This window comes from Brassica napus, chromosome C3 (genome assembly GCF_020379485.1).
Source record: "Brassica napus cultivar Da-Ae chromosome C3, Da-Ae, whole genome shotgun sequence".
In the NCBI taxonomy this organism is placed as follows: domain Eukaryota; kingdom Viridiplantae; phylum Streptophyta; class Magnoliopsida; order Brassicales; family Brassicaceae; genus Brassica; species Brassica napus.
This window is the reverse complement of record NC_063446.1, coordinates 57,288,762-57,312,271: the sequence shown is the minus strand read 5'-3', so window position 1 is coordinate 57,312,271 and position 23,510 is coordinate 57,288,762. Positions and strand designations below refer to the sequence as shown.

Genomic DNA, 23,510 nt, shown 5'->3' with positions numbered 1-23,510 from the left:
TCTATTATATGAGACTTCTTCCAAGTTCCAACTAGTACTTCAAACATGATACTTGCATTTTCTTTAGAATCTGAATTTAGCCTGAATAGGAAATTCCTTGATCTATTCTATGTGACTTGTTCCAACTGAAATTTCAGACATGATTTGCATTTTCTGTAGAAAATTTTTTTTTGGTTTGCAATGGAAAACATAGCTATATAATTATTAGAAAATGATGGTCATCTTGTCCTAAAATTTTCAATTGGCTGTTTACATCAATCATTTAAAAGCTTTCCCTAGTTCGATTACTTATGATCTTGTTTGTATTATGATTTGACTGGATTCCAAAAGAATCCATTGAAAGGTAAAAGAAAGAACCCTTTTTAGTCATACATGTTTCAGTTTTGTTATAACACATTCACCAACAAAAAGTTAACCGGGGCATTCCGAACTCGGGACCTCTGGCACCCAAAGCGAGAATCATACCACTAGACCAAATGCCCAATTGTTAATGTAATCCAGTCAATGCATAACTGTTCTTGAAATCTAGACACCAGTTTTAGTGTTTTTTCTTTGTGAAATCTAGCAGCATTCATCTACTGATGCTCTCTGATCAATCGGCTATTCAGAAAGTGTTTTCTCGCTGCACATGTGAGTCAGTGGATGTGAAAGCCAAGGTACATTGTGATTCTCGTTCTCTTGCATCTCAGAAATTTATACCAAAAGTAGTGAGAATCTTAAATAGCCTTTCTAATCGTGAAGATAAATAAATGCATGTGAACTAAAGAAGAGTTTGTTCTATGATATCTATCTCCTGATATTTGAAACATAAGGTTTACAAAAATTCAATGGGGGCATTCCGAGAATCGAACTCGGGACCTCTCGCACCCAAAGCGAGAATCATACCACTAGACCAAATGCCCAGTGTTGATTTAGTTCCATTAAGCATCATTATAGATCTTGTTCTATAAGTTGACTTTCAAGGATAGTAAAATTTGATTGTCTGTAAATCATTATTGATATATTAGCTGCATTTTGAACATTTCTTTTACAAAAAGAGTTAAAGGGGCATTCCGAGAATCGAACTCGGGACCTCTCGCACCCAAAGCGAGAATCATACCACTAGACCAAATGCCCGGTTATTGGTGTTTTTCACCTAAACTTTATCTTCGTTCCATTGCCCTTTTCTTGAAAGAACAGTTATTGGTTCGTAGTTCTTCCTCAACAATACAATGGAAATGTTACATTATTTAAGTGTCATACTATTAAGATGATTATTTTCAGGTTTCTTGTGGAATGTAGATTAAAAGGAAAATGTTACCTGAATTCAGGAACCAGGCTAGGTAGCTGTTGCAACCAGAGGGAAAATCATATCCTTGATAATTGCATGTGCTTTGCAGATCTTTAAAAGTTTCAGTTCTTGATTCTCTATATTCCTGCAATTTTTGTTTTTGTTTTTCATTGACAAATACAAATGCTTTTTGCCCAGTTGATGTGGTTCGATTTTCAAGAATCTAGTTGGATGCCAGTATAAGTATTGTCTCATGTTTTCTCAATGAATCTGTAGAAGGGAGGTGTTTTGTTGTTGAAGTGTTTGCTTAGTTAAAATGGCTAAGGGTCTTGTCCTTTTGTTTGTTACAATGTTAGTCATTGTTTAGTGGCGTTTCTAGTTTAGTGCCCCTGAAATGCGAGGGAAGTCATTAATGTTCTGTGTTCCATTGCTGATGCTCATTAATTAATCGCAGTGACGCCAGACGACATGCAAAGGTATGCTTCAGTCTAAAACTGTTTTTTAGTTTACTGTTAAATAAAAATAGTTCCTGATAAATTACTGTTATTACGATGGAAGTTACTCTAGATGCCTAGCTTTTCCTCTTGAGGGTTTTTTCTTCATATAGCTGGTAACATACAGTTGGTGTACATTTAGACTCCTTTATTTGATTCATGAAGCTGGTGAGAAATATTTACTTGTTTAGATAATTTAAAAAGAAAGCTACGTTTCAGATCTAGATCTATTAGTTGACTTTATAAGGGTTAGTAGCAAAGGTGGATTGTCTATAATTGAATATATTGTTGTAATGTTAGGCCACTCTATACTTAAACTTAATAATTTAGCCTGAATAGGAAATTCCTTAATCTATTCTATGTGACTTTTTCCAACTGAAAATTCAGACATGATTTGCATTTTCTTTAGAAAATAAATTTTTGGTTTGCAATGGAAAACATAGCTATATAATTATTAGAAAATGATGGTCATCTTGTCCTTAATTTTCCAATTGGATGTTTACATCACTCGTTTGAAAGCTCTATCGTTGTTTGATTGCTTATGATCTTCTAGTCTTATGATTTGACTGGACTCCAAAAGAATCCATTGAAAAGTTAAAGAAAGAACCCCCTTTAGTCACACATGTTTCAGATTTGTTTTAACACATTCACCAAGAAAAAGTTAATGGGGGCATTCCGAGAATCGAACTCGGGACCTCTCGCACCCAAAGCGAGAATCATACCACTAGACCAAATGCCCTATTGTTATCCATTCAATGCATAACCGTTCTTGAAACGTAGACACTGGTTTTAGGCTTCTTTTCTTTTCACTTTCCACAGTGGTCTCTTGGAGAAATTTAGCAGCATTCAGCTATTAATTCTCCTGATCAATCCGCTATCCAGAAAGTGTTTTCTCGCTGCACATGTGAGTCAGTGGATGTGAAAGCCAAGGTACACTGTGATTCTCGTTCTCTTACTTGCATTTATACCAAAAGTCGTAGTGAGAATCTAAAATAGCCTTTCTAATCGTGAAGATAAATGCATGTGCTCTAAAGCAGAGTTTGTTTTATGATATCTATCTGCTGACATTTGAAACATAAGGTTTACTAAAAAGTCAATGGGGAGCATTCCGAGAATTGAACTCGAGACCTCTCGCACCCTAAGCGAGAATCATACCACTAGACCAAATGCCCTGTTGTTTGGCAGTTTAGTTACAATGTTGAAGATCTGGTCATATTTTGATCTCGTTCCCTAAGTTGACTTTTGTTAAACAAATATTTCAGTCTTTAGTTGGACCTAATTTTTTAGATCTTTTTGAACTGAAATGAATAAACAAATATTTCAGTCTTAGTTGTCTCTTGTAGAAATCTATGATATGCTGCTCCAGTCTGTTATCATGACTCAGTTTTACCTTAGCTGCTTTTCTGTTTTCACTGTTTAAAAACCAATACCTGAATTATAATTCATTCATTTTGACGGTTTTGAGTTATATGATCTGCAGTGAAACTAAAATACTGAAAATTCTTTCAGTTTGGTTTGGAAACATTATAAAGTAAAAAGTATCAAAGGGGGCATTCCGAGAATCGAACTCGGGACCTCTCGCACCCAAAGCGAGAATCATACCACTAGACCAAATGCCCTGTTATAGATGTTATCCATTACAAGCATTAGAATCTGTGAGTTGAAACCATGCTGTTAGGGTCTGTTTGATTCTGCAGTTTCAGATGTAACTTGAATGAAATGCTGCTTGATTTCATCAGTAGTTTTTGAGTCCCTCTGCTAGATGTTCCCCATTGAATATTCCTCTGTAGGAGTTGTTTGTGTTATTTGCATTTGGATTTCTAGCATCTCCTAGTGTAACTCCTCTGATACGAATCTTGATGAATCTGGCACCTTACAAAAATGCATGGCGGTTTACACTGCTTGAATTTATTGGTTAAAAGACTTATATAATGGGCGTGAAACATTGCCTTGTTGACATAAATCAGTTAATGCTTAGCTGTTTCTTGAACTTGAATACTGGTTTTAAGCTGTGTTCTTTTGACTCCTGCAGTTATCTCTTGAAGAAGTTGCAGCATTCAGCTATTCTCCAGAAAGTGTTTTCTTTCGAAAAGCCAAGGTACATAGCGATTCTCAACCGATGAAATTGTTTGAGAAACTGAAGGGAAATGAATATATAGTTGTTGAACATGAGCTGTTCACAACTAATGCAGTAAAACAGGTTTATTCTACAAGATAGTTCTCAGCTTGCATTTTAGGACAGCTATCCAAAAAAAAGTCAACGGGGGCATTCCGAGAATCGAACTCGGGACCTCTCGCACCCAAAGCGAGAATCATACCACTAGACCAAATGCCCTGTTGTTTATGTAATTCGATCATTGCATAACTGTTCTTGAAACTCTAATATTACTGGAAATCAACTGATGTAGGTGTTATGCTTTTCATTTCTCACAGTTGCCGTTTTGGAGAACCTGGCAGCATAACAAAAAGGTGTTTTCGTGAAGCAAATATGAGTCATGGAATGTGAAAGCAGAGGTACCTTGTGGATCCAATTCTACGAGTTTTTAAACTTCCGCACTCAATTTTCTGAAGTCATGATGGGCCATTGTTATGATTCTTGATTGTCACTGTAAATCCATATGCTATTTAACAGATTGTTTTACCTTTGATTCATGGATGAATTTTAATTTTACGAACTTGTATATATAATTAAAGGCTTATAAATTAAAATTTAAAATTTCTTATATGGTCATTATGGACCTCGTGGCAGCCCATGAAAATATGAGTGTTAGTGGGTATGGTCTTTAATGGACATGGTTTTTAATGGATATGGTCACTCTCTGTCCGCAAACTATAAATGGACAAATGGATACGGACTAATGGACATGGGCTCGCCCAGTTTACAGCTCTACCTTTGAATGTTAATTATCGTAAAGTTATCAGCAAAAGCTTTTGCCTTTCAAACGTGATGTGAAGCACTGCCTAGGCTAATGAACAGAGTTCCTGAATGCTATTGATCAAGCTTCTCTTTGTATTTTGGATTTTAACTTGCTCACATTCCAGGAGCTAGAGATTTGAGTCCTGCTGCTCATTGTTTTTTTTTTTTTTGATGAACAACTAATTCTAGAAGTTGTATAATTTTAGGGGGGAACTTGTTAATTGTTAGATTCTTTCATTTAAAAGTATTACAGTTTTTTGTCTACAAAGGTAAAAAAAAGCTGAATATTAAAAGTTATGGTTAAAATTCAAATATAAACCAAAACCAACTAATCTTATGCTTCTACAACAAGAAACTTTTCCATTACCAAACAACTGTTGAAAAAAAGCCATTGTTATTACCGGACAAGGATCTATCTTGATCACAGTTTAGATCAGCTAATGATAATCTTCAGACTCTCATCAGTCGCACCGCGAATTTCCCAGTCAAATCACTACGCAACTCTCTCACCGGCGGCAAGCATCGCCGGAGCTCTTCAAGAACACATCAACTCTCCGTCCCCAAAATCCGGGAAGAAGATTCACGCCGACATAATCAAAACCGGACTCCGACCAAATCTGAACATATCCATCAAACTACTCATCCTGCATCTAAAATGCGGATGGATGACTTACGCACGCCAAGTGTTCGACGAATTGCCCAAACCAACGTTATCGGCTTACAACTACATGATCAGCGGCTACCTGAAGCATGGATTGTTAAAGGAGTGTCTCCTCCTAGTTCAACGCATGGCATTCTCTGGAGAAAAGGCAGACGGGTACACGCTTTCCATGGTTCTAAAGGCATCAGCATCATCTACTAGTCTTGGTAGCTTATGCAGGCTGGTCCACGCCCGGATTATAAAAGGCCACGTTGAGCTAGACGATGTGTTGGTGACTGCGCTTGTTGATGCTTACGTGAAGAGCGGGAAGCTGGAGTCTGCAAGAACCGTGTTCGAAACGATGAAAGACGAGAACGTGGTCTGTTCCACGTCGATGATCTCGGGTTACATGAACCAAGGATTCGTGGAGGATGCTGAAGAGATTTTTGATAAGACTAGAGTGAAGGATATTGTAGTTTACAATGCTATGGTTGAAGGTTTGAGCAGAACAGGTGAGACTGCTAAGAGAGCTGTTGAGATTTATGCCTCGATGCAGCGGGCTGGTTTCCATCCGAATATCTCCTCATTCGCTAGCGTGATTGGCGCGTGTTCGGTTCTGACGGCGCGTGAAGTTGGTATGCAGGTGCACGGTCAGGTTATGAAGAGTGGTGTGTATACGCATATCAAAATGGGGAGCTCTTTGTTGGATATGTATGCAAAGTGCGGTGGAATCGACGATGCGAGGAGAGTGTTTGACCAGATGCAAGAGAGGAACGTGTTTTCTTGGACTTCGATGATCGATGGGTATGGGAAGAACGGGAACCCTGAGGAAGCGCTTGAGCTCTTCACTAAGATGAAGGAAGTGAATATAGCACCTAACTATGTAACCTTTCTTGGAGCTCTCTCTGCGTGTTCGCATTCTGGGTTAGTTGAGAAAGGGTATGAGATATTTGAGAGCATGCAGAGAGATTATTCTATGAGGCCAAAGATGGAACACTATGCTTGCATGGTTGATCTCATGGGACGCGCTGGAGATTTGAATAAAGCTTTGGAGTTTGTTAGGGCGATTCCGGAAAGGCCTAACTCTGATGTTTGGGCTGCTCTTCTGAGCTCTTGTAGACTGCATGGTAATGTTGACATTGCAAGCGTAGCTGCGAGTGAGCTTTTTAAACTGAATGCGGATAAAAGACCTGGGGCTTATATAGCGTTGTCCAATGTTTTGGCTTCTGCTGGTAAGTGGGAGAAGGTGAGCGAGATTAGGGATGTGATGAAAGCTAGAAAGATACCTAAGAACATTGGTCGTAGTTGGATCAGTGCAGAGAAATCTCAATGAAGGTCTTTTGAATTAGAGTTTGAAATTTTTTAGAATATTTGATGGGGGATATCTATGAAACATTGAAACATTCAGTAAGGCTTCTCTCATTCATGCCCAAATATAGTGAGCTCGAAAACATATGTTTTCTGTGATGAAATCAAATTATATAACGGTTAATTATGTTGCCTGTTTGTGTTTCTGTTGTGCGTTTATAGAGATTGCTTTGTATGTAAACAAGAGAGCACATGCTCATTCTTGTAGAACGTATCAATGGCCTCTTTTGAGGAGGGTGAACCAGGCCTATTTCTGTAATTTCAAGTGTCGCCATGCCTAACAATGATATTGGCCTTTGATTTTGTGTGGTTGTGGTATTTGCAGCTGACAAAATATACTTTTTCAGATCAATTTATAAAAGGTGAATTTGGTGAATATTCATATTGGACCCTAATATTAAGCTTATAGCCATTCTACAGTGGAAAGTCTCTGATGGGGCTAGTTACATCAAATATTGTCAGGAATAACCCTGCAAGCGCGTGTGCGTAGGGGGAGAAGAGTGAAGTTAAAATCACATGTGCTTAATTTGAATCCGCATGTTGGGTTATGAAAAAACGCAGAGGCAATACTATACTATAATCTATGTAGTCTAGTTAAGTTCTGCCACACACAAAGTCACAACAATTGGTAACTGTGTATTCATAAAGGGCCTAAAATTATACAATATACCCATGCACGGGAACGAAACTACCCTATATTCAATGTAATATGCCAACATTTTGGTAAAAATCATATACGTCCAAGTTCACTTTGTTTCCATGTTTCTATGTGATGTTGCATAATGTTCCAATACATGTATAGGAAATGACTCAAACAAAGCTATACTATACGATATATGGTCTAGTTTAGGCAAGGAAGTCAGATCCTCAATACATGCGTTCAAACAAGTTGCACTGGCCTAATGTTATGACATGGATTGAGGCGATATAGACACACAGAAGAGAAGACAATTATTAAAGGTAAGCAATAACATATTAACAAATATAAAACATTATTATTTTACCAACTGCGAAAGAAAAAAGAAAAGGAAAAAGAGGAACGAAGGAGGACGGAGGAAGGGTGGAAGGAGGAAAGAGGCCAGAGGCCAGAGGGGAGGAGGAGGAGAGGGAGGACAGAGAAGTGAAGGGAGGGGAGAGAGCGGATGAAGAAGATAGAGTAAAAAAAGAGTGAAAAGAAGTGAGAAGAAAGAAAAAAAAATAGTAGGGAGAAAGAATGTTATAATATATTATACTATATTTTAAATAGAATGATTTATTATATTAGTTACAATATATTAGAAATGATTGTATTGGTTGTTGGAAAAAAATGCAACAACAGAGAAATTGTATATTCATTTTAAATGTATGTAAAATGTTGTAAAAAGCAAATGTTAATTTTAAATTTTCACAAAACATTGTTTTCATAATGAAAATACATATTTATCATAAAATATGAAATTTGTTATAAATATGGACTATTCTATAAAAGTAATATAGAATATAAAATCTTTCTTGCTGAGATCAATTTACGCATTTTGTTGAAAATTTTTATGTCCATTTTTAAAAAATTAGATATGGCATATATGAAAAAAATATATGTTTTTTCTTACTATTAATACTTAACTATAACTAATTAATTGAAGTCCTACAGATCAAACAAAATCAGAAGGGAAAGAAAAAAAAAATTAGAAACCCAAGTTAATCTAGCTTTGTGATTGGTCGGGGACAAATAATGTAATATTACACAAAATATACAGAATATTTTAGCCATATCATTGCTATGTGTATTACGTTAATTTATATTCTACAATGGACATGAGTCCATATTTCCCATTTATAAACCAATTAAAAAAGTAAAACCAAAATGCCTTGAGGACACAACAGCTCATGAATCCAATAAGGGTGAATTTGCTCAATATTCATAACAGAGGAAAGAATTAAAAATATAGTCATTCTACAGTTGCATTCGGCGGATGGGACAATTTGCACACAAATATGACTGAAATCTTCTTCTAAGCGCGTGTGTGTGATGTTGTTGACACTCCAAAATTAAGGCTATCATATTATACTACATACCATATAGTATAGTCAGTCACACAAATGAATTGACTAATTACAATGTTGGGTTTGATCTACTACGTGACTATATTACACATGATTATGACATAGTATGAAATACTCAATAGAATCACAGACTTTTGTATATATGAAATTTGTTCACATTGTATTAGAGAGAGAGGGAGGGAGGGAGGGGAAAAGAGAGAGAGAAAGATTAATTATTAATAAGATTCAGAAGGTATATGATATGAATCATTAATCATTTGAATGTTTCTCTAATAACATATAACTTAAAACACTTAAAAAGATGAAACATATTTATGTTCTATTCTATATTTCCTATTAAAAAAGAATAGTATATCGTAATGGTAACTGTTTATCTTCTCCCAAAGTTATCATGTCTGTAGTAATCAAAGTGGATTAACATTTCATCCATTAACCTCATGTATTGATCATTGATGTATTCAATTGATATGAACGAAATCATCCACCGCCGATCTCCGCTTACCACCATTGTTGGAGCTGTTGTCGTTACTGCTTATTCTCAATGACTCTTCTTCATTATTTCATTCTTCAGGTGAGTTATATAAGAATTTGGTTTATTTGTAATCCTTACCACAACAAACAAAATATCAAAAAAAAAATCATGTGGTTAATGAAACACACGCGCATGATAGTTTTGTCATTAATACATATATATAGACAATATCGTAGCCATCAACTTGTTATGTGCATAGACTTAATATTTTTCCAGCTATGCACATGTCCCCTAATTTCCCATCCAATAAACTACCAAGCAGTAAATTCCATGACCATAATTTAGTTTCTCATTCATACACCATTACCAAATCATTCATCATTTTATGGTTCTAGTTTTGTACGTACCTACTAAAAATAATTGAAACATATTGATATTTAATCATGCTTTTCATTGTTTTCTCCTACACAAGATTAGTTTTTTTTTTCTCTCTTCGTTTCACAAGTATATTTGTTAACAAATAAAAATTAATAGTTAGCCAAAAAAAAAAAACAAATGAAAATTATTTAGAAACCATTATTTAGAAACCAATTTGAGAATACAGAATTTACATGACAATAGATAACGGTTGAATACGAATACACGGTTTCAACTTATTCATCACTTCACTAATATTACTAATATTATACTTATATAAAATATCTTTGAATATATTTTCTGGATTAAACTTATATGTATGAGTATGTATAAATTAGAGTCTAACGTCATAACTAAATTGACAGGAATATTTTTACCAGGAGGATTATGTATGATCACCAATACATAAATAATAAATATTCAATATAATGAAGTAAAATTAATTTTATCTGTTAAAAAATATGATGGTCAAAAATGACAATTTCCTGATAAATTAAGTTTATAACTACGGACTATGTTTGTAGGTCTGGAACTTCAGATATTCGGATCGGGTGATCCGATCGGTTCTGATCTTTCGGATAAATGGATTATATATCCAATAGGTATTTAATAGACTTCGGTTTGGGTTTCAGTTCGGGCACCACCATTTTCGGATTGGTTATGAGTATCTATTTATTATATGAATCATATATATTAAAAAAAATTTACATATAAACTGAAGTGATCCGGGTACTCCTTTTTTTCTTCTTATTTTTAAGGAAAAATGACTCGAAATCATATATATATTTTAATAATATGTAGTTAAATACAACGAAGTTGAAATAGCCTAGTAGTATTACACTTTTCACTTCACTTATCCAACCCGGATCGACCTCGAGAGATACATATCTATGTTTTTAAAGGATATAATTTGGGTCTAAACATGCGCCCGTTCGATTAGAAGTAAAAACCGAAACCGAATCTATACCCATAGATAATCAACAGATTCAACACTAATATCTATCAGATAAATTGACTAAGACAGAAACTGAACTGAACCGGTTCATTCTATTAGATTTGAATAAACGGTTCCGGTTAAAATTCTCAACCCCGTATGTTTGTGGAAAAAGTGATTGTGGTGCATTAGTTTTGTATCATGAATGGACCGGAAGTTGTTGATTATTTTTGACTTGAGTGAGATACCTAATCTGGCACCACCTTTTTACAAAAGAAAATCGGTTAGATCAGTGTGCAAGTATAGATTAGTTTGATTGAAATTCAAATGAAAGTACAATCAAATGTGAACTTTCTTAAAAACTGTAGAGTTGAAAATTAAATATAAATTTTAAAAAGTGATGGTCTTAAAAAGTGAATCCAAAAGAGAGATAAGCTTTGGCACACAAACCAAAGCCTAGGAAAGGACGTCCAGAATCTCTGTTAGTTCCCAATGCAATTATTTAGTTATAGTCACTGTTTCTTCGATCTATGTTATGGGACGTCTTGTTTTTCCCTTTTGATATTAAACAGGTCGGATTCTGACTTCCGTTTTTTCGCAAAGAAGATTTTGACTTTCAGCACGTCCAATAGACGCATTTTTAGATAAATGAGTCGCCTCCGTAAATCCGTTCTGTATATTCTCTTATGGGTTACAAAGAGTTGATCTGCTTCACAACTTTATTTATTCATTTACCAACATATCAAATATGCAAACTTGATATATATACAAATCTTTCGAGATCCCTTATATATATAATCAAAACCTCTGATGTCAAAAAAAAAAACCAAGGTTTTTGATATTATAGCCTACTCATTGTTACGTTTCTGATGATATAGCCTATATTCATATTCCTATGCAAAAAATTCAAAATCTAACCTCTAGAAAATAATATAAATTTTACTACCAAAATAAAATAGTATTTAAATATACTTAAAATGTTTAAATATGTTTCATTAGAGTGAGGGGGATCTCGTGGAAAGTTTAAATATTTTATATATAGTGGTTAGGTAAGGAATCCAATTTTGAAAAGTAATCCATCTTTATGGGAAAAATGAAAGTGAATCTTTTAGTAGTAATTTTTATTTTAACAATACTCTCTCCGTTCTCGAAAGTAAGATTTTCTAGAGTTTATTCTTGTTCTACAAAAATAGATTTTCTATATTTTTAAAGTATTTTTGTATACTTTTGAAGAACATTAATCGTGAATATTTGAATTGATTAAATCTTATTGGTGGATAGTTATTGAAAAGTTTATTGAAAAATAAATTGCAAACTAAATTGTAAATATTTATTATCTTCTTAATAAACTTGAAAACTCTAGAAAATCTTATTTCCAGGAACGGACGAACGAAGTATTTCTGATCAGCATGGAAAATCCAATTTTTTGTAGTGGAGGTTGCAACTGGTCTGGACATTTATGAAGTTACTTCCCTTTCAACCAATAAAGGCCCTGTTCGTTTGTACATCTCGAAGATGCATCCAGATGGTCCATCTAGATGTATTATCCAAATGCTCCATCTGGGTGTTGTTCGTTTCTTCATTTCGTCCATGCATCCAGATGAATCATCTGAATACAACTATGTTCGTTTGTTTTTCATTTTTTTAACTTCCATCTACATCCAGGTGGACTTGTTAATAAAATGATTAAAATATAATTTTTTACTTTTTGGCGGAAAATAACATTTTTACGGTTTTGGCGGAAAATATTTTTACGGTTTTTGAGGAAAAATGTGTTTTTGGCGAAAAAGTGCATTTTTGTTGTTTTGGCGGAAAAAATACGTTTTTAGGGGTTTGGCAGAAAAATACGTTTTGCGGTTTGGACGGGAAAAGTGTGTTTTGTGGTTTTTGCGGGAAAAGTTTTGAAAAGTTTTTTTTCACGATTTTGGCGGGAAAAGTTTTGAAAAGTTTTTTTTCACGATTTTGGCGGGAAAAGTTTTGAAAAGTTTTTTTTTCACGATTTTGGCGGGAAAAGCATTTTTGCGGTTTCGACGAGAAAATAAATTTTTCCGGTTTTGGGTGGGAAAATACATTTTTCCGATTTTGGCGAAAAAATGTGTTTCCCCGTTTTTGCGGGAATATGCGTTTTCCGGTTTTGGCGGGAAAATTCTGTTTTCCGGTTTTGGCGGGAAAATTGTGTTTTTCCGTTTTTGGCGGGAAAATTCTGTTTTCCTATTTTGGCGGGAAAATGTATTTTTTCCGGTTTTGCCGGGAAAATGCGTTTTTCCGGTTTTGGCGGGAAAATTTCGTTTTCCAGTTTTGGCGGAAAAATTGTGTTTTCCAGTTTTGGCGTGAAAATGCGTTTTTCTGGTTTTGGCTGAAAAATTCTGTTTTCCGGTTTTGGCAGGAAAATTGTGTTTTCCGGTTTTGGCGAGAAAATACATTTTTACGGTTTTGGCTTAAAAATTGTGTTTATCCGGTTATGGCGAGAAAATGCTTTTTGCGGTTTTGGCTGGAAAATGCTTTTTGGAGTTTGGCGGAAAAATGCGTTTTTTGGGTTTTGGTAGGAAAATGCGTTTTTTTTTTGTTTTGACGGAAAAATGCGATTTTTCGGTTTTGGTCGAAAAGTGCGGTTTTACTGGTTTGGCCGAAAAATATATTTTTTTGGAAATGTGTGTTTTATGTTTTTTTGCGGAAAAGCGCATCTTGCGGTTTTGGCGGGAAAATGTGTTTTTCAGTTTTTGCGAGAAAATGCATTTTTTGGTTATAGCAGAAAAATGTATATGTAAAAAAATAGAATTTAGGGTTTGAAAATAATATTTTAATTTTAAAAGGTCATTTTTGTCGTTTATCATTTTGGACAAAACTAGATACATCTGCATCAAGATGCACCATCAAGACTCACCTTCATTTGGGTGAAAATTTGAGATGAGTTTTTAAAAATTCAGCTGGGTGATCCATCTGGATGTAGCATTATAATGCATAAAACGAACATCGATTTGCATCTTCGTCCAGATGATCCATCTGGGTGATCAAACGAACAGGGCCAAACACGACCCATTCTGCCAGTTCACTCTTACTTATTTGAGGAAATAAATAGAACTCATCAACTGACTCAAACTCTTCATTATTTATTACCCCAAAAAAAGAAGTACCGAAGTTGAGTCGACAGAGACAACGACGACTGTCCGATGGCTTCTCCACTAAAGAAGCTCATCTCAACCTTTTTGTTTCTCTTATCCTCAACCGTCATCATCGCTGCCTCATCAGAATCACTGTGTCATCCTTATAAATCGATCATAAGCTTCGGTGATTCCATAGCCGACACCGGAAATTATCTACGTCTCTCCGACGTCAATCATCTTCCTCAAGCCGCATTTCTACCTTACGGCGAAACCTTCTTTCATCCTCCCTCTGGCCGTTACTCCGACGGCCGTCTTATCATAGACTTCATCGGTACCTACTTTTTTCCCTCTCTCTGTTTCATACATTTAGGCAAAACCACTTGTTCTCCCAGGGCCGGTCAACATTTTTATGGATCTTGAAAAATCAAATTCTTAAAATTTAAGTTTATTTAAGAATTTTTTGGGGTTCTTTTCAACCAAATTTGTTGATATTTAAATTTTTTATATAAAATATGTATATATAGCAAGCCCCTTAACTATTAAAATATGGAGGTTCTCCCCAGCTTTAAGTTGTGGGCAATTTGGTCCATAATCTCATCTGGTACATGCAGCTAACTGTTGGTACTACCACATTTAAGACATAACTCACTACTCTCTCAAATAAGGTTGAACTAATGACAATGTATAGTCTCACAACCACTAGATCAGTAATTACTTTTGTCGGTCTTTCTTGCTTGAGCAGCAAGTTAAAAACCCTACTTGCTCCTGAGTATTTGTAATGTTGTCTTAACAGCTGAGTTCTTGGGACTGCCATACGTACCACCTTATTTCGGATCTCAAAACGTGAGCTTCGAGCAAGGGATTAATTTCGCGGTGTATGGAGCAACTGCCCTGGATCGTGCATTTCTAATGGAAAAAGGAATTGAATCTGATTTCACCAATGTTAGTTTAAATGTTCAGCTTAACACATTCAAGCAGGTTCTACCTAACCTCTGCGCCTCGTCTTCTCGTGGTTAGAAACGTAGTCTTGTACCTCTTCCTTATTCAATATCTAAGATGAATAGAGTTGGCTTCTAATTGTTTTGGTGTAGATTGCAGAGAGATGCTTGGAGACTCGCTGATACTCATGGGAGAGATTGGTGGAAACGACTATAACTATCCCTTCTTCGAAGGCAAAACTGTCAATGAGATTAAAGAGCTGTTAGACCTAATTATTAAGCCTAATGGCTCAAATAATATATGGCAAAATGTGAAAATAAAATGGGCCTATGGGTTCTTTCAAAAAGCCTTGTTGGCTTTAATGAAATGAAGTTAATAACATCTCACATTGGTTGGGAGAGTTGATTTTGAGGAGTATATATATGTCTTCATGACATGAGAGGTTAAACAGCTCAGAGGAAGCGAGAGCTCCCCACGCGCGCGCCGCCACCGCCGTCTGGCCGGCTCGGCTCGGCTCGGGCTCGGGCTCGGCTCGGCTCGGGCTCGGGCTCGGGTGGAGGGCATTTGGCCCGATAAGAACTATTCTTTTTGGACCAAGTTAAGCTCAACGTTTTGCCAGTTATTTCGGGAAAAAACAGTATACAATTTTATTTAAAACGACAAGTAGTTTGTCTAAAAAATAAAAAACGTCATGCATGTTATCCTCTCGATTTAAAACGAGATAAGAGAGAGTCTTGAGGGTTTCGGAACTCAACTTCCCTCGATCTCCGCGAGATTCTCGCCCACGTGCAGCAGCTGTTGCGGGAAGTGGGTCTTCTCCGGCTCTTTAAAATATCGTCTCTCCTCTTCGTACAGTCCCGTCTCACTAACGGAGCGAATATTTTGAGTTAAGGAAAGAGATCATATCTCGCCTCCATGTCTATTTGCGAATACGGTTTCTTATCGTCCTCGTATTCGTTTTTATATATTCGTCTATTTCCTTAACTTCGCTTTTATTATATCGTTTACATCGGTCCGGTTTTCCGGCTTTTACAATCTTAACTCAAAATCGCTTTATGTTTAAAGCTTTAATCGGGTTGATAAACGATTAATAGAAACGGGTTTTGGAACCGTGTTTGCGATTTGCTTTCTAGCATTTCCGCGAAACGTTTTGTTCTTATCTCACAACGATGTTTGCGATTTGCTATACGCTTATCCGCGAAACGTTTCTGCCTAAATGTGTTTGCGATTTGCCTTAGAGCACTTCCGCGAAACGTTTCTGGTTTATTTCATTACGCTTTGCGGATTGCTTTCTAGCATTTTCGCAAAACGTTGATACATTCTTTAAACGTTATATACATGAATCGTTTCAGTAACCGTTTTCTTAAGAGAGTTTGTGAAACATTCTAAGTCTATAAAAATGGTTTCTGCGAACGCTTTTAAGCGAGTTTGCAAAACGTTTTTTCCAGACTTATATCGATATGATTTGGTTCAAATACCAAAAATGAACATCGATTTTAGACTATTATTTTCTTTAAAATAATATGTTATTTGTTGAATGGAGTACTAATCCGTTTTTTCATGTTTTCTCTACAGAAAAATGACAAACGATAACAACACCCCCATTGACACCACAAATGTCATTCAGACTCCACTCAACGCTGCAGCAACTGATGCAACTGGCGTGACAACCGCTGCAGCAACAACGAGCACTATCCTCCCTGCGGGAAATGCTGCTGATGAAACCACTCGCCGTAGCCTATTCGGTGTTGGTCTTTATCAGACGGGTTCAGTATCAGCAACTGCAAGTAGTCCGGTGGCAGTTCAAACTCCTCCGGCTGTACCTAGTTTGTTCACTCAAGGGCTGATGCCAGACAAGTTTGATGGCAAAGGCTTCAAAACGTGGCAGAAGAAGATGATGTTCTTCCTGACAACGATGAAACTGGACAAGTTCATCCAGGAGGACAAGCCCCTGATTCCGTACGGGATTGATGATGTCCACAGTCTTGCAACTGTTGACATATGGGTGCATTCCGACTTCATCTGTAAAGGTTACATTTTGGGTCGTCTCATTGACCCATTGTACCGTGTCTACTGTGAGATCCCCACGGCGAAAGAGCTATGGAGATCACTGGACAAGAAGTACAGAGGTGAGGACGCTGGCTGCCAGAAGTATGTGGTCTCAAAGTTCCACGACTTCAAAATGGTGGATTCAAAACCCATCATGGATCAGGTGGAAGCGCTTCAGCTCATTTGCCATGAAATCGCTGCTGAAGGAATGTCCATCTGCGAGACATTCACAACTCTCAGCTTCATTGAAAAGCTTCCTCCAAGCTATGCGGATTTCAAGAACTACTTGAAGCACAAGAAGAAGAAGATGGGGCTCGAGGAGCTCATCATGAGGCTTCAGATGGAATCCAGAAACCGAATTGCTGACAAGGTCACTGCTAAGGAGCACAGTGTCAACATGGCTGAGCACAAAGGCAAAGGAAAGGCACACGCCCATTCTCCTGCCAAGCCTTCCAAAACTGATGCAGCCCTGAAGGCTTCTGGAAAAAACTTCAAGAACAAAGGCATTGAAATCAATGCGAATGCGAATGTGGAGAAGTTCAGGGGGAAATGTCACTACTGCCACAAAGTGGGGCACAAGACTGTTGAGTGTCGCAAAAAGATCAAGGATGAGAAGGCTCAGGCAAATCTCACAGAGGAGGATCTCGTTGCTGTGGTGACTGAAGCCAACATGGTTGAAAGCAACAACCCCAAGGAATGGTGGTATGACACTGGTGCAACCACCCACATTTGCACCGATAGGGCGATGTTCAGCACCTATCAGAAAAGCATGACTGAGGAGAAGCTCAAGATGGGAAACACTGCAGTCTCCAAGATTGAAGGACGCGGCAATGTGATTTTGAAGATGACATCTGGACATGAGGTCACTCTGACGAATGTGAAGCATGTGCCTGACATGAGGAAGAACCTGGTCTCGGGAACCTTGCTCAGCAAGAATGGATTCGCCACAAATTTTGAGGCGGACAAGCTCGTGATTAGGAAAAATGGGATGTATTTGGGAAGAGGGTATGTTAAGGGTGGACTTGTCAAGTTGAATGTAATGACAGTCCCTCCGAAAGTTGTAGCTTCAAAAGTTTCAATGAATAAGAAAGAGCCAGTTGCTTATTTGGTTGAGTCTTTTAATATATGGCATGAAAGATTAGGTCATGTAAACTACAAATCTATACAAAGATTAATGAATTTAAATCTAATTCCTAAATGCAAAACAAGTAAACAAAAATGTGAAGTATGCGTACAGGCTAAGCTCACGAAAACGCCATCACCTCGTGTTGAAAGGACTAATAAACCTCTAGATTTAATTCACACAGATTTATGTGATTTAAAATACTTACAAACTAGAGGTGGTAAAAAGTACTTTGTGACCTTCATAGATGACTGTACAAAATATTGTTATGTATATTTACTACATAGCAAAGACGAAACCTTAGAAAAATTTAAAGAATTTAAACTCGAGGTCGAAAATCAGCTTAAAACAACTATTAAAGTAGTTTGAAGCGACAGAGGAGGCGAGTATGATGGTCCATTCAATGCATTCTGTAAAGAACATGAAATAATCCATCAAACTACAGCTCCTTACTCACCAAAATCTAATGGAGTTGCTGAACGCAAAAATCGAACTCTAAAAGAGATGATGAATGCAATGTTGCAGGAATCAGGGTTACCCCAGAACATGTGGGGGGAAGCATTGCTTACCACTAATTATATCCTCAACAAAATTCCACACAAAGTAACTGGCAAAACTCCATATGAATTATGGAAAGGTAATTTACCTTCGTATAAATACCTCAAAGTGTGGGGGTGCCTGGCAAAAGTTGCAGTACCGCCACCAAAGAAGGTCACTATTGGACCTAAAACAGTGGATTGCATCTTCATCGGATATGCACATAACAGTAATGCTTATCGATTTCTGGTACATAAATCTGAAATATCAGACATTCATGAAAATACAGTCATGGAATCAAGAAATGCATCTTTCTTTGAAAATATTTTTCCATATAAGGAAAAACAAGGTTCAAAACGAACTCGAGAAGAAAGAGACAATGACAAAAACTCAGAAACTGAGACAAACGTCGAGATTTCTATAAATGATATTTCAGAAAATGAAGAAAAAGATGAACCTCGAAGGAGCAAAAGAGCTCGGAAGGAAAAATCTTTTGGAGAAGATTTCCTAATGGCATTTTTAGTAGAAAATGTTCCAAAAACTTTGGCAGAAGCCATGGCTTCACCAGAAGCTCCATTCTGGAACGAAGCGGTCAGGAGTGAATTTGATTCGATCATGCAAAATTATACTTATTACATAACGGATTTACCACCTGGCTGCAAAGCATTAGGGAATAAATGGATAATGACACGAAAACCTGGTGGAAAATACAAGTCTAGGCTTGTAGTTCAAGGATTCCGACAAAAGGAAGGCCTTGACTATTTTGATACATATTCTCCAGTGACGAGAATAACATCAATAAGACTGATGATAGCAATCGCAGCCTTAAGAGACCTAGAAATCCATCAAATGGATGTAAAAACTGCTTTTCTAAATGGTGATTTAGAAGAGGAAATTTACATGAAACAACCTGAAGGTTTTGTCATTCCCGGACAGGAAGACAAAGTATGTCGACTTGTAAAGTCACTTTATGGGCTTAAACAAGCTCCTAAACAATGGCACGAAAAATTTGACAATACAATGATGTCAAATGGTTTCAAAATTAATGAATGTGACAAATGCATATACTACAAAACTACCAAAAATGCGTATGTTTTGCTATGTCTATATGTAGATGATATGCTCATTATTGGAAGCAATAAAGACATTATCAATCAAACAAAGAACATGCTCAAAGGGACATTTGAGATGAAAGACTTGGGATTAGTAGATGTAATTCTCGGGGTTAAAGTCACAAGAAATTCAAACGGAATTATCTTAACCCAATCTCATTATGCTCAAACAATATTAGAGAGATTTAAAAATTACTCTAATAGTACGGCGAAAACTCCGTTAGATCCCCAAATGCACTTGACAAAGAATTCAGGTGAAGCGGTTTCACAAAACGAGTATGCACGTGTGATCGGAAGTCTCATGTACTTGACCAATTGTACTAGACCGGATCTGGCGCATGCAGTAAACGTACTTAGTCGATATACAAGTAATCCAGGTCATACACACTGGAAAGCTATAACGAGGGTACTCAATTACTTGCGCTACACCAAAGATTTTGGGCTTCACTATGGTAAAGAACCAGCAGTTTTAGAAGGATACAGTGATGCTAACTGGATATCAGATTCTAAAAACTCAAAATCCACGAGTGGATATGTCTTTACACTAGGAGGAGCAGCAATATCATGGAAATCTACCAAACAAACAGTGTTAGCCAGATCTACCATGGAATCTGAGTTCATAGCCTTAGACAAAGCAGCAGAAGAAGCTGAATGGCTTAGAAATTTTTTGGAAGATATTCCTATGTGGGAGAAACCTGTGCCAGCTATACGCATACATTGTGATAGTCAATCAGCAATAGCTCGGGCTCAGAATAATCTCTACAATGGAAAATCTCGTCACATCAGAAGACGACATAAAACCATTAGACAACTTATCTCAACTGGTGTAATCACAATAGACTACATCAAATCGGCTGACAACCTAGCGGATCCATTTACTAAAGGTTTGCCACGAGATGTTGTTGCTAAATCATCAAAAGGAATGGGTTTAAAGCCTATAACGAATGAGGATGCTTGATGGCAACCCTACCTATCATGACTGGAGATCCCAAGACGTAGGTTCAAAGGGAAAACAAAATCAAACAAATCTAACCAAAGCACTTGAGACAAAGTAGTCTATTCCCAGCTCCTAAGATGATAAAAGTGCTAACAAATGTGTGAAGGATAAGCATAAGCTTTTAATGATTCCATAGCTTCTAAGCGGGGTATTACTCAATACTTTTCATGGTCAATCACCTAATGAGTGTGAAATGGGGCCGTTTCTAGGAGAATGAATGCAAGGCTATATTCTCTAAGTTCACTCATGAAAACCAGGAATAGTTCAGGGCCACAATGAATACAATAGAGAACTAAGTTCTACGAGAAAATGAAGCTGCGTTATGCCTGTTGTCTCGGTTTACATAAAACACCGGTTGGTTCAAGACATCATGTTCACCTTCTGGTAAAGTAAACCCGACAGATATTAACTATGAGTGGCTCAAGGCTTAAAAATGCCACCAACTCAAACACAGTGAATTTTTCGCAAACACTCTCGATAAGTCTGTCTAGTCTAATCATGATTAGAATAAGTATAGTTTTTCTTTAGAGTCTATCGAGTCTGCATTTAGTCTGCATATGTTTTAGAAGAGTCATTTCTATTCATGTGGGGGATTGTTGGACCTAATTATTAAGCCTAATGGCTCAAATAATATATGGCAAAATGTGAAAATGAAATGGGCCTATGGGTTCTTTCAAAAAGCCTTGTTGGCTTTAATGAAATGAAGTTAACAACATCCCACATTGGTTGGGAGAGTTGATTTTGAGGAGTATATATATATGTCTTCATGACATGAGAGGTTAAACAGCTCAGAGGAAGAGAGAGCTCCCCACGCGCGCGCCGCCGCCGCCGTCCGGCCGGCTCGGCTCCGCTCGGCTCGGCTTGGGCTTGGGCTTGGGCTTGGGCTTGGGCTTGGGCTTGGGTGGAGGGCCTTTGGCCCGATAATAACTATTCTTTTTGGACCAAGTTAAGCTCAACGTTTTGCCAGTTATTTCGGGAAAAAACAGTATACAATTTTATTTAAAACGACAAGTAGTTTGTCTAAAAAATAAAAAACGTCATGCATGTTATCCTCTCGATTTAAAACGAGATAAGAGAGAGTCTTGAGGAAGAAGTTTCGGAACTCAACTTCCCTCGATCTCCGCGAGATTCTCGCCCACCTGCAGCAGCTGTTGCGGGAAGTTGGTCTTCTCCGGCTCTTTAAAATATCGTCTCTCCTCTTCCTTCATTTGAGAATTTTTTTTTTCTTGATCGAAATCCAACTGCAAAAAATCCCTCTGCGTAAGTCTATATTGCGAGAGTGTTTCGTAGAGTTTATAGTTCGATAGGGCGATCACGAGTGAGGCGTGATTCGTCTGCCATGGTTGTATCCTGGGACTCTATATTCGTACAGTCTCGTCTCACTAACGGAGCGAATATTTTGAGTTAAGGAAAGAGATCATATCTCGCCTCCATGTCTATTTGCGAATACGGTTTCTTATCGTCCTCGTATTCGTTTTTATATATTCGTTTATTTCCTTAACTTCGCTTTTATTATATCGTTTACATCGGTCCGGTTTTCCGGCTTTTACAAGAGCTTGTTCCTCTAATCATCAAAACTATTTCTTCAGCAATTGTGGTAACATATAATTACTTTTCTCTGTTTTATGTGTGTTTAATTTTTTGTAATAACAAACTTGGCAACAAAACTACAGGATTTGGTAGATTTGGGAGGCAAAACCTTTTTGGTACCTGGAAACTTTCCAATAGGATGTTCTGCGTCATATCTTACTCTATTTCATAATGCAAAAGAAGAAGAACATGACCCTTTCACTGGTTGTATCCCATGGCTCAATTAATTTGGAGAGTACCATAATGACCAGCTTAAGACCGAACTCAAACGACTACAAAAACTATACCCGCATGTTAACATTATTTATGCTGACTACTACAACTCCATCTACACGTTTTTCCAAGAACCAGCCAAATACGGTTGGTGCACTTTTAAAATTCTATGTTCTTGACCTCACAGTTGTATTCTTTAACTGATGTTTTTATGGATTATTGTTTTCAGGATTTAAGAACAGACCTTTGGCTGCTTGTTGTGGAGTTGGAGGTAAATACAACTTCACTGTTAATGAAGAGTGTGGATACAGAGGAGTTAACTATTGTCAAAATCCATCTGAGTATGTAAATTGGGATGGTTATCATTTAACCGAAGCTGCATACCGCAAGATCGCTCACGGTTTACTCAATGGTCCATATGCAACTCCTGCATTTGATTGGTCCTGCCTTGGCTCTGCATCAGTGGATAAAAAATATTCTTTCAGCAGTTAATACGAATCCATTTGTTGTAAAAAAAATTGAAGTAAAAAACATTTAGTAATGAAATGATGATGATGATGATGATGATAATGATTAACAAGACCGGGTTGCTGCTACGACAAGGCTTTGGCACATATAATCAGTTTATAATCTATATATATATAAAGTTAGATTTTTTTTCTGACTGGAGATTTGATGACACGTGTCTCCATGTAAATTTTTTTTTACATATTAAGTCTTTCTTCTTTTAGATTATTGCAATTTGGTTAAATACTTTATAATTGTACACTATCTAATCCATTTCGCACTAACCATTATTGTATTAAGTTTGATAATCTATTTTATTGGTCACTAAAATTCAAGATGAATAAAAAAATATAAATATATTTTAAATATTTAATTTATTCAGAGCTAAAAATAACACAAACTTTGTTATTTTCTACCATTTTCTATTATTTTATTTACCAATTATATATTTATTTTACAATGAAAATCATCAAAAAAACAAACTGACAACAAGAAACTAAGAGTACAGTACATAATCTAAACCTAAAACCTTAACAATCACAGAGAAAAAGAAAAATACCATAGTAACACTAACTTAATAAAATTTTGGAGCTGAAAACAGAGACGCGAACAGTGATGAAAAGTGCAACAAGATGAGAGAACAAAGAAGAAAAAAAGAGATGAAAAGAAATCACCAACCCATGGAGCAATCCTCGAGCTATGAAAAAGAGCATAGAAGTAAGATCACCAAAAACCAGATCTTGAAAACCAAGACGAGCATAGACTATCGATGGCAAGAAAACGG

At 36.7% G+C, this 23,510-nt stretch overlaps 1 protein-coding gene, 6 non-coding genes and 1 pseudogene across 7 annotated transcripts; 2 read left to right on the top strand and 6 right to left on the bottom strand.

Annotated features, from left to right (window-relative positions):
- Positions 1 to 830: 830 nt before the first annotated feature.
- TRNAP-UGG lies at positions 831 to 902 on the bottom strand. The gene has a single exon. It is a non-coding gene; the product is annotated as a tRNA-Pro (tRNA).
- A 142-nt stretch (positions 903 to 1,044) lies between these two features.
- Positions 1,045 to 1,116, bottom strand: TRNAP-UGG. The gene has a single exon. It is a non-coding gene; the product is annotated as a tRNA-Pro (tRNA).
- Positions 1,117 to 2,431: 1,315 nt separating this feature from the next.
- Positions 2,432 to 2,503, bottom strand: TRNAP-UGG. Its single transcript has one exon. It is a non-coding gene; the product is annotated as a tRNA-Pro (tRNA).
- Positions 2,504 to 2,864: 361 nt separating this feature from the next.
- On the bottom strand, positions 2,865 to 2,936 carry TRNAP-AGG. The gene has a single exon. It is a non-coding gene; the product is annotated as a tRNA-Pro (tRNA).
- Positions 2,937 to 3,311: 375 nt separating this feature from the next.
- TRNAP-UGG lies at positions 3,312 to 3,383 on the bottom strand. Its single transcript has one exon. It is a non-coding gene; the product is annotated as a tRNA-Pro (tRNA).
- Positions 3,384 to 4,027: 644 nt separating this feature from the next.
- On the bottom strand, positions 4,028 to 4,099 carry TRNAP-UGG. The gene has a single exon. It is a non-coding gene; the product is annotated as a tRNA-Pro (tRNA).
- Positions 4,100 to 4,777: 678 nt separating this feature from the next.
- On the top strand, positions 4,778 to 6,992 carry LOC106361667 (pentatricopeptide repeat-containing protein At1g28690, mitochondrial). The gene has a single exon (XM_013801461.3). It carries the CDS (start codon positions 5,122 to 5,124, stop codon positions 6,652 to 6,654), a length of 1,533 nt encoding a protein of 510 aa, XP_013656915.2. The 5' UTR covers positions 4,778 to 5,121; the 3' UTR covers positions 6,655 to 6,992.
- Positions 6,993 to 13,640: 6,648 nt separating this feature from the next.
- On the top strand, positions 13,641 to 22,787 carry LOC111204684 (annotated as a pseudogene).
- The last annotated feature ends 723 nt before the right edge of the window (positions 22,788 to 23,510 follow it).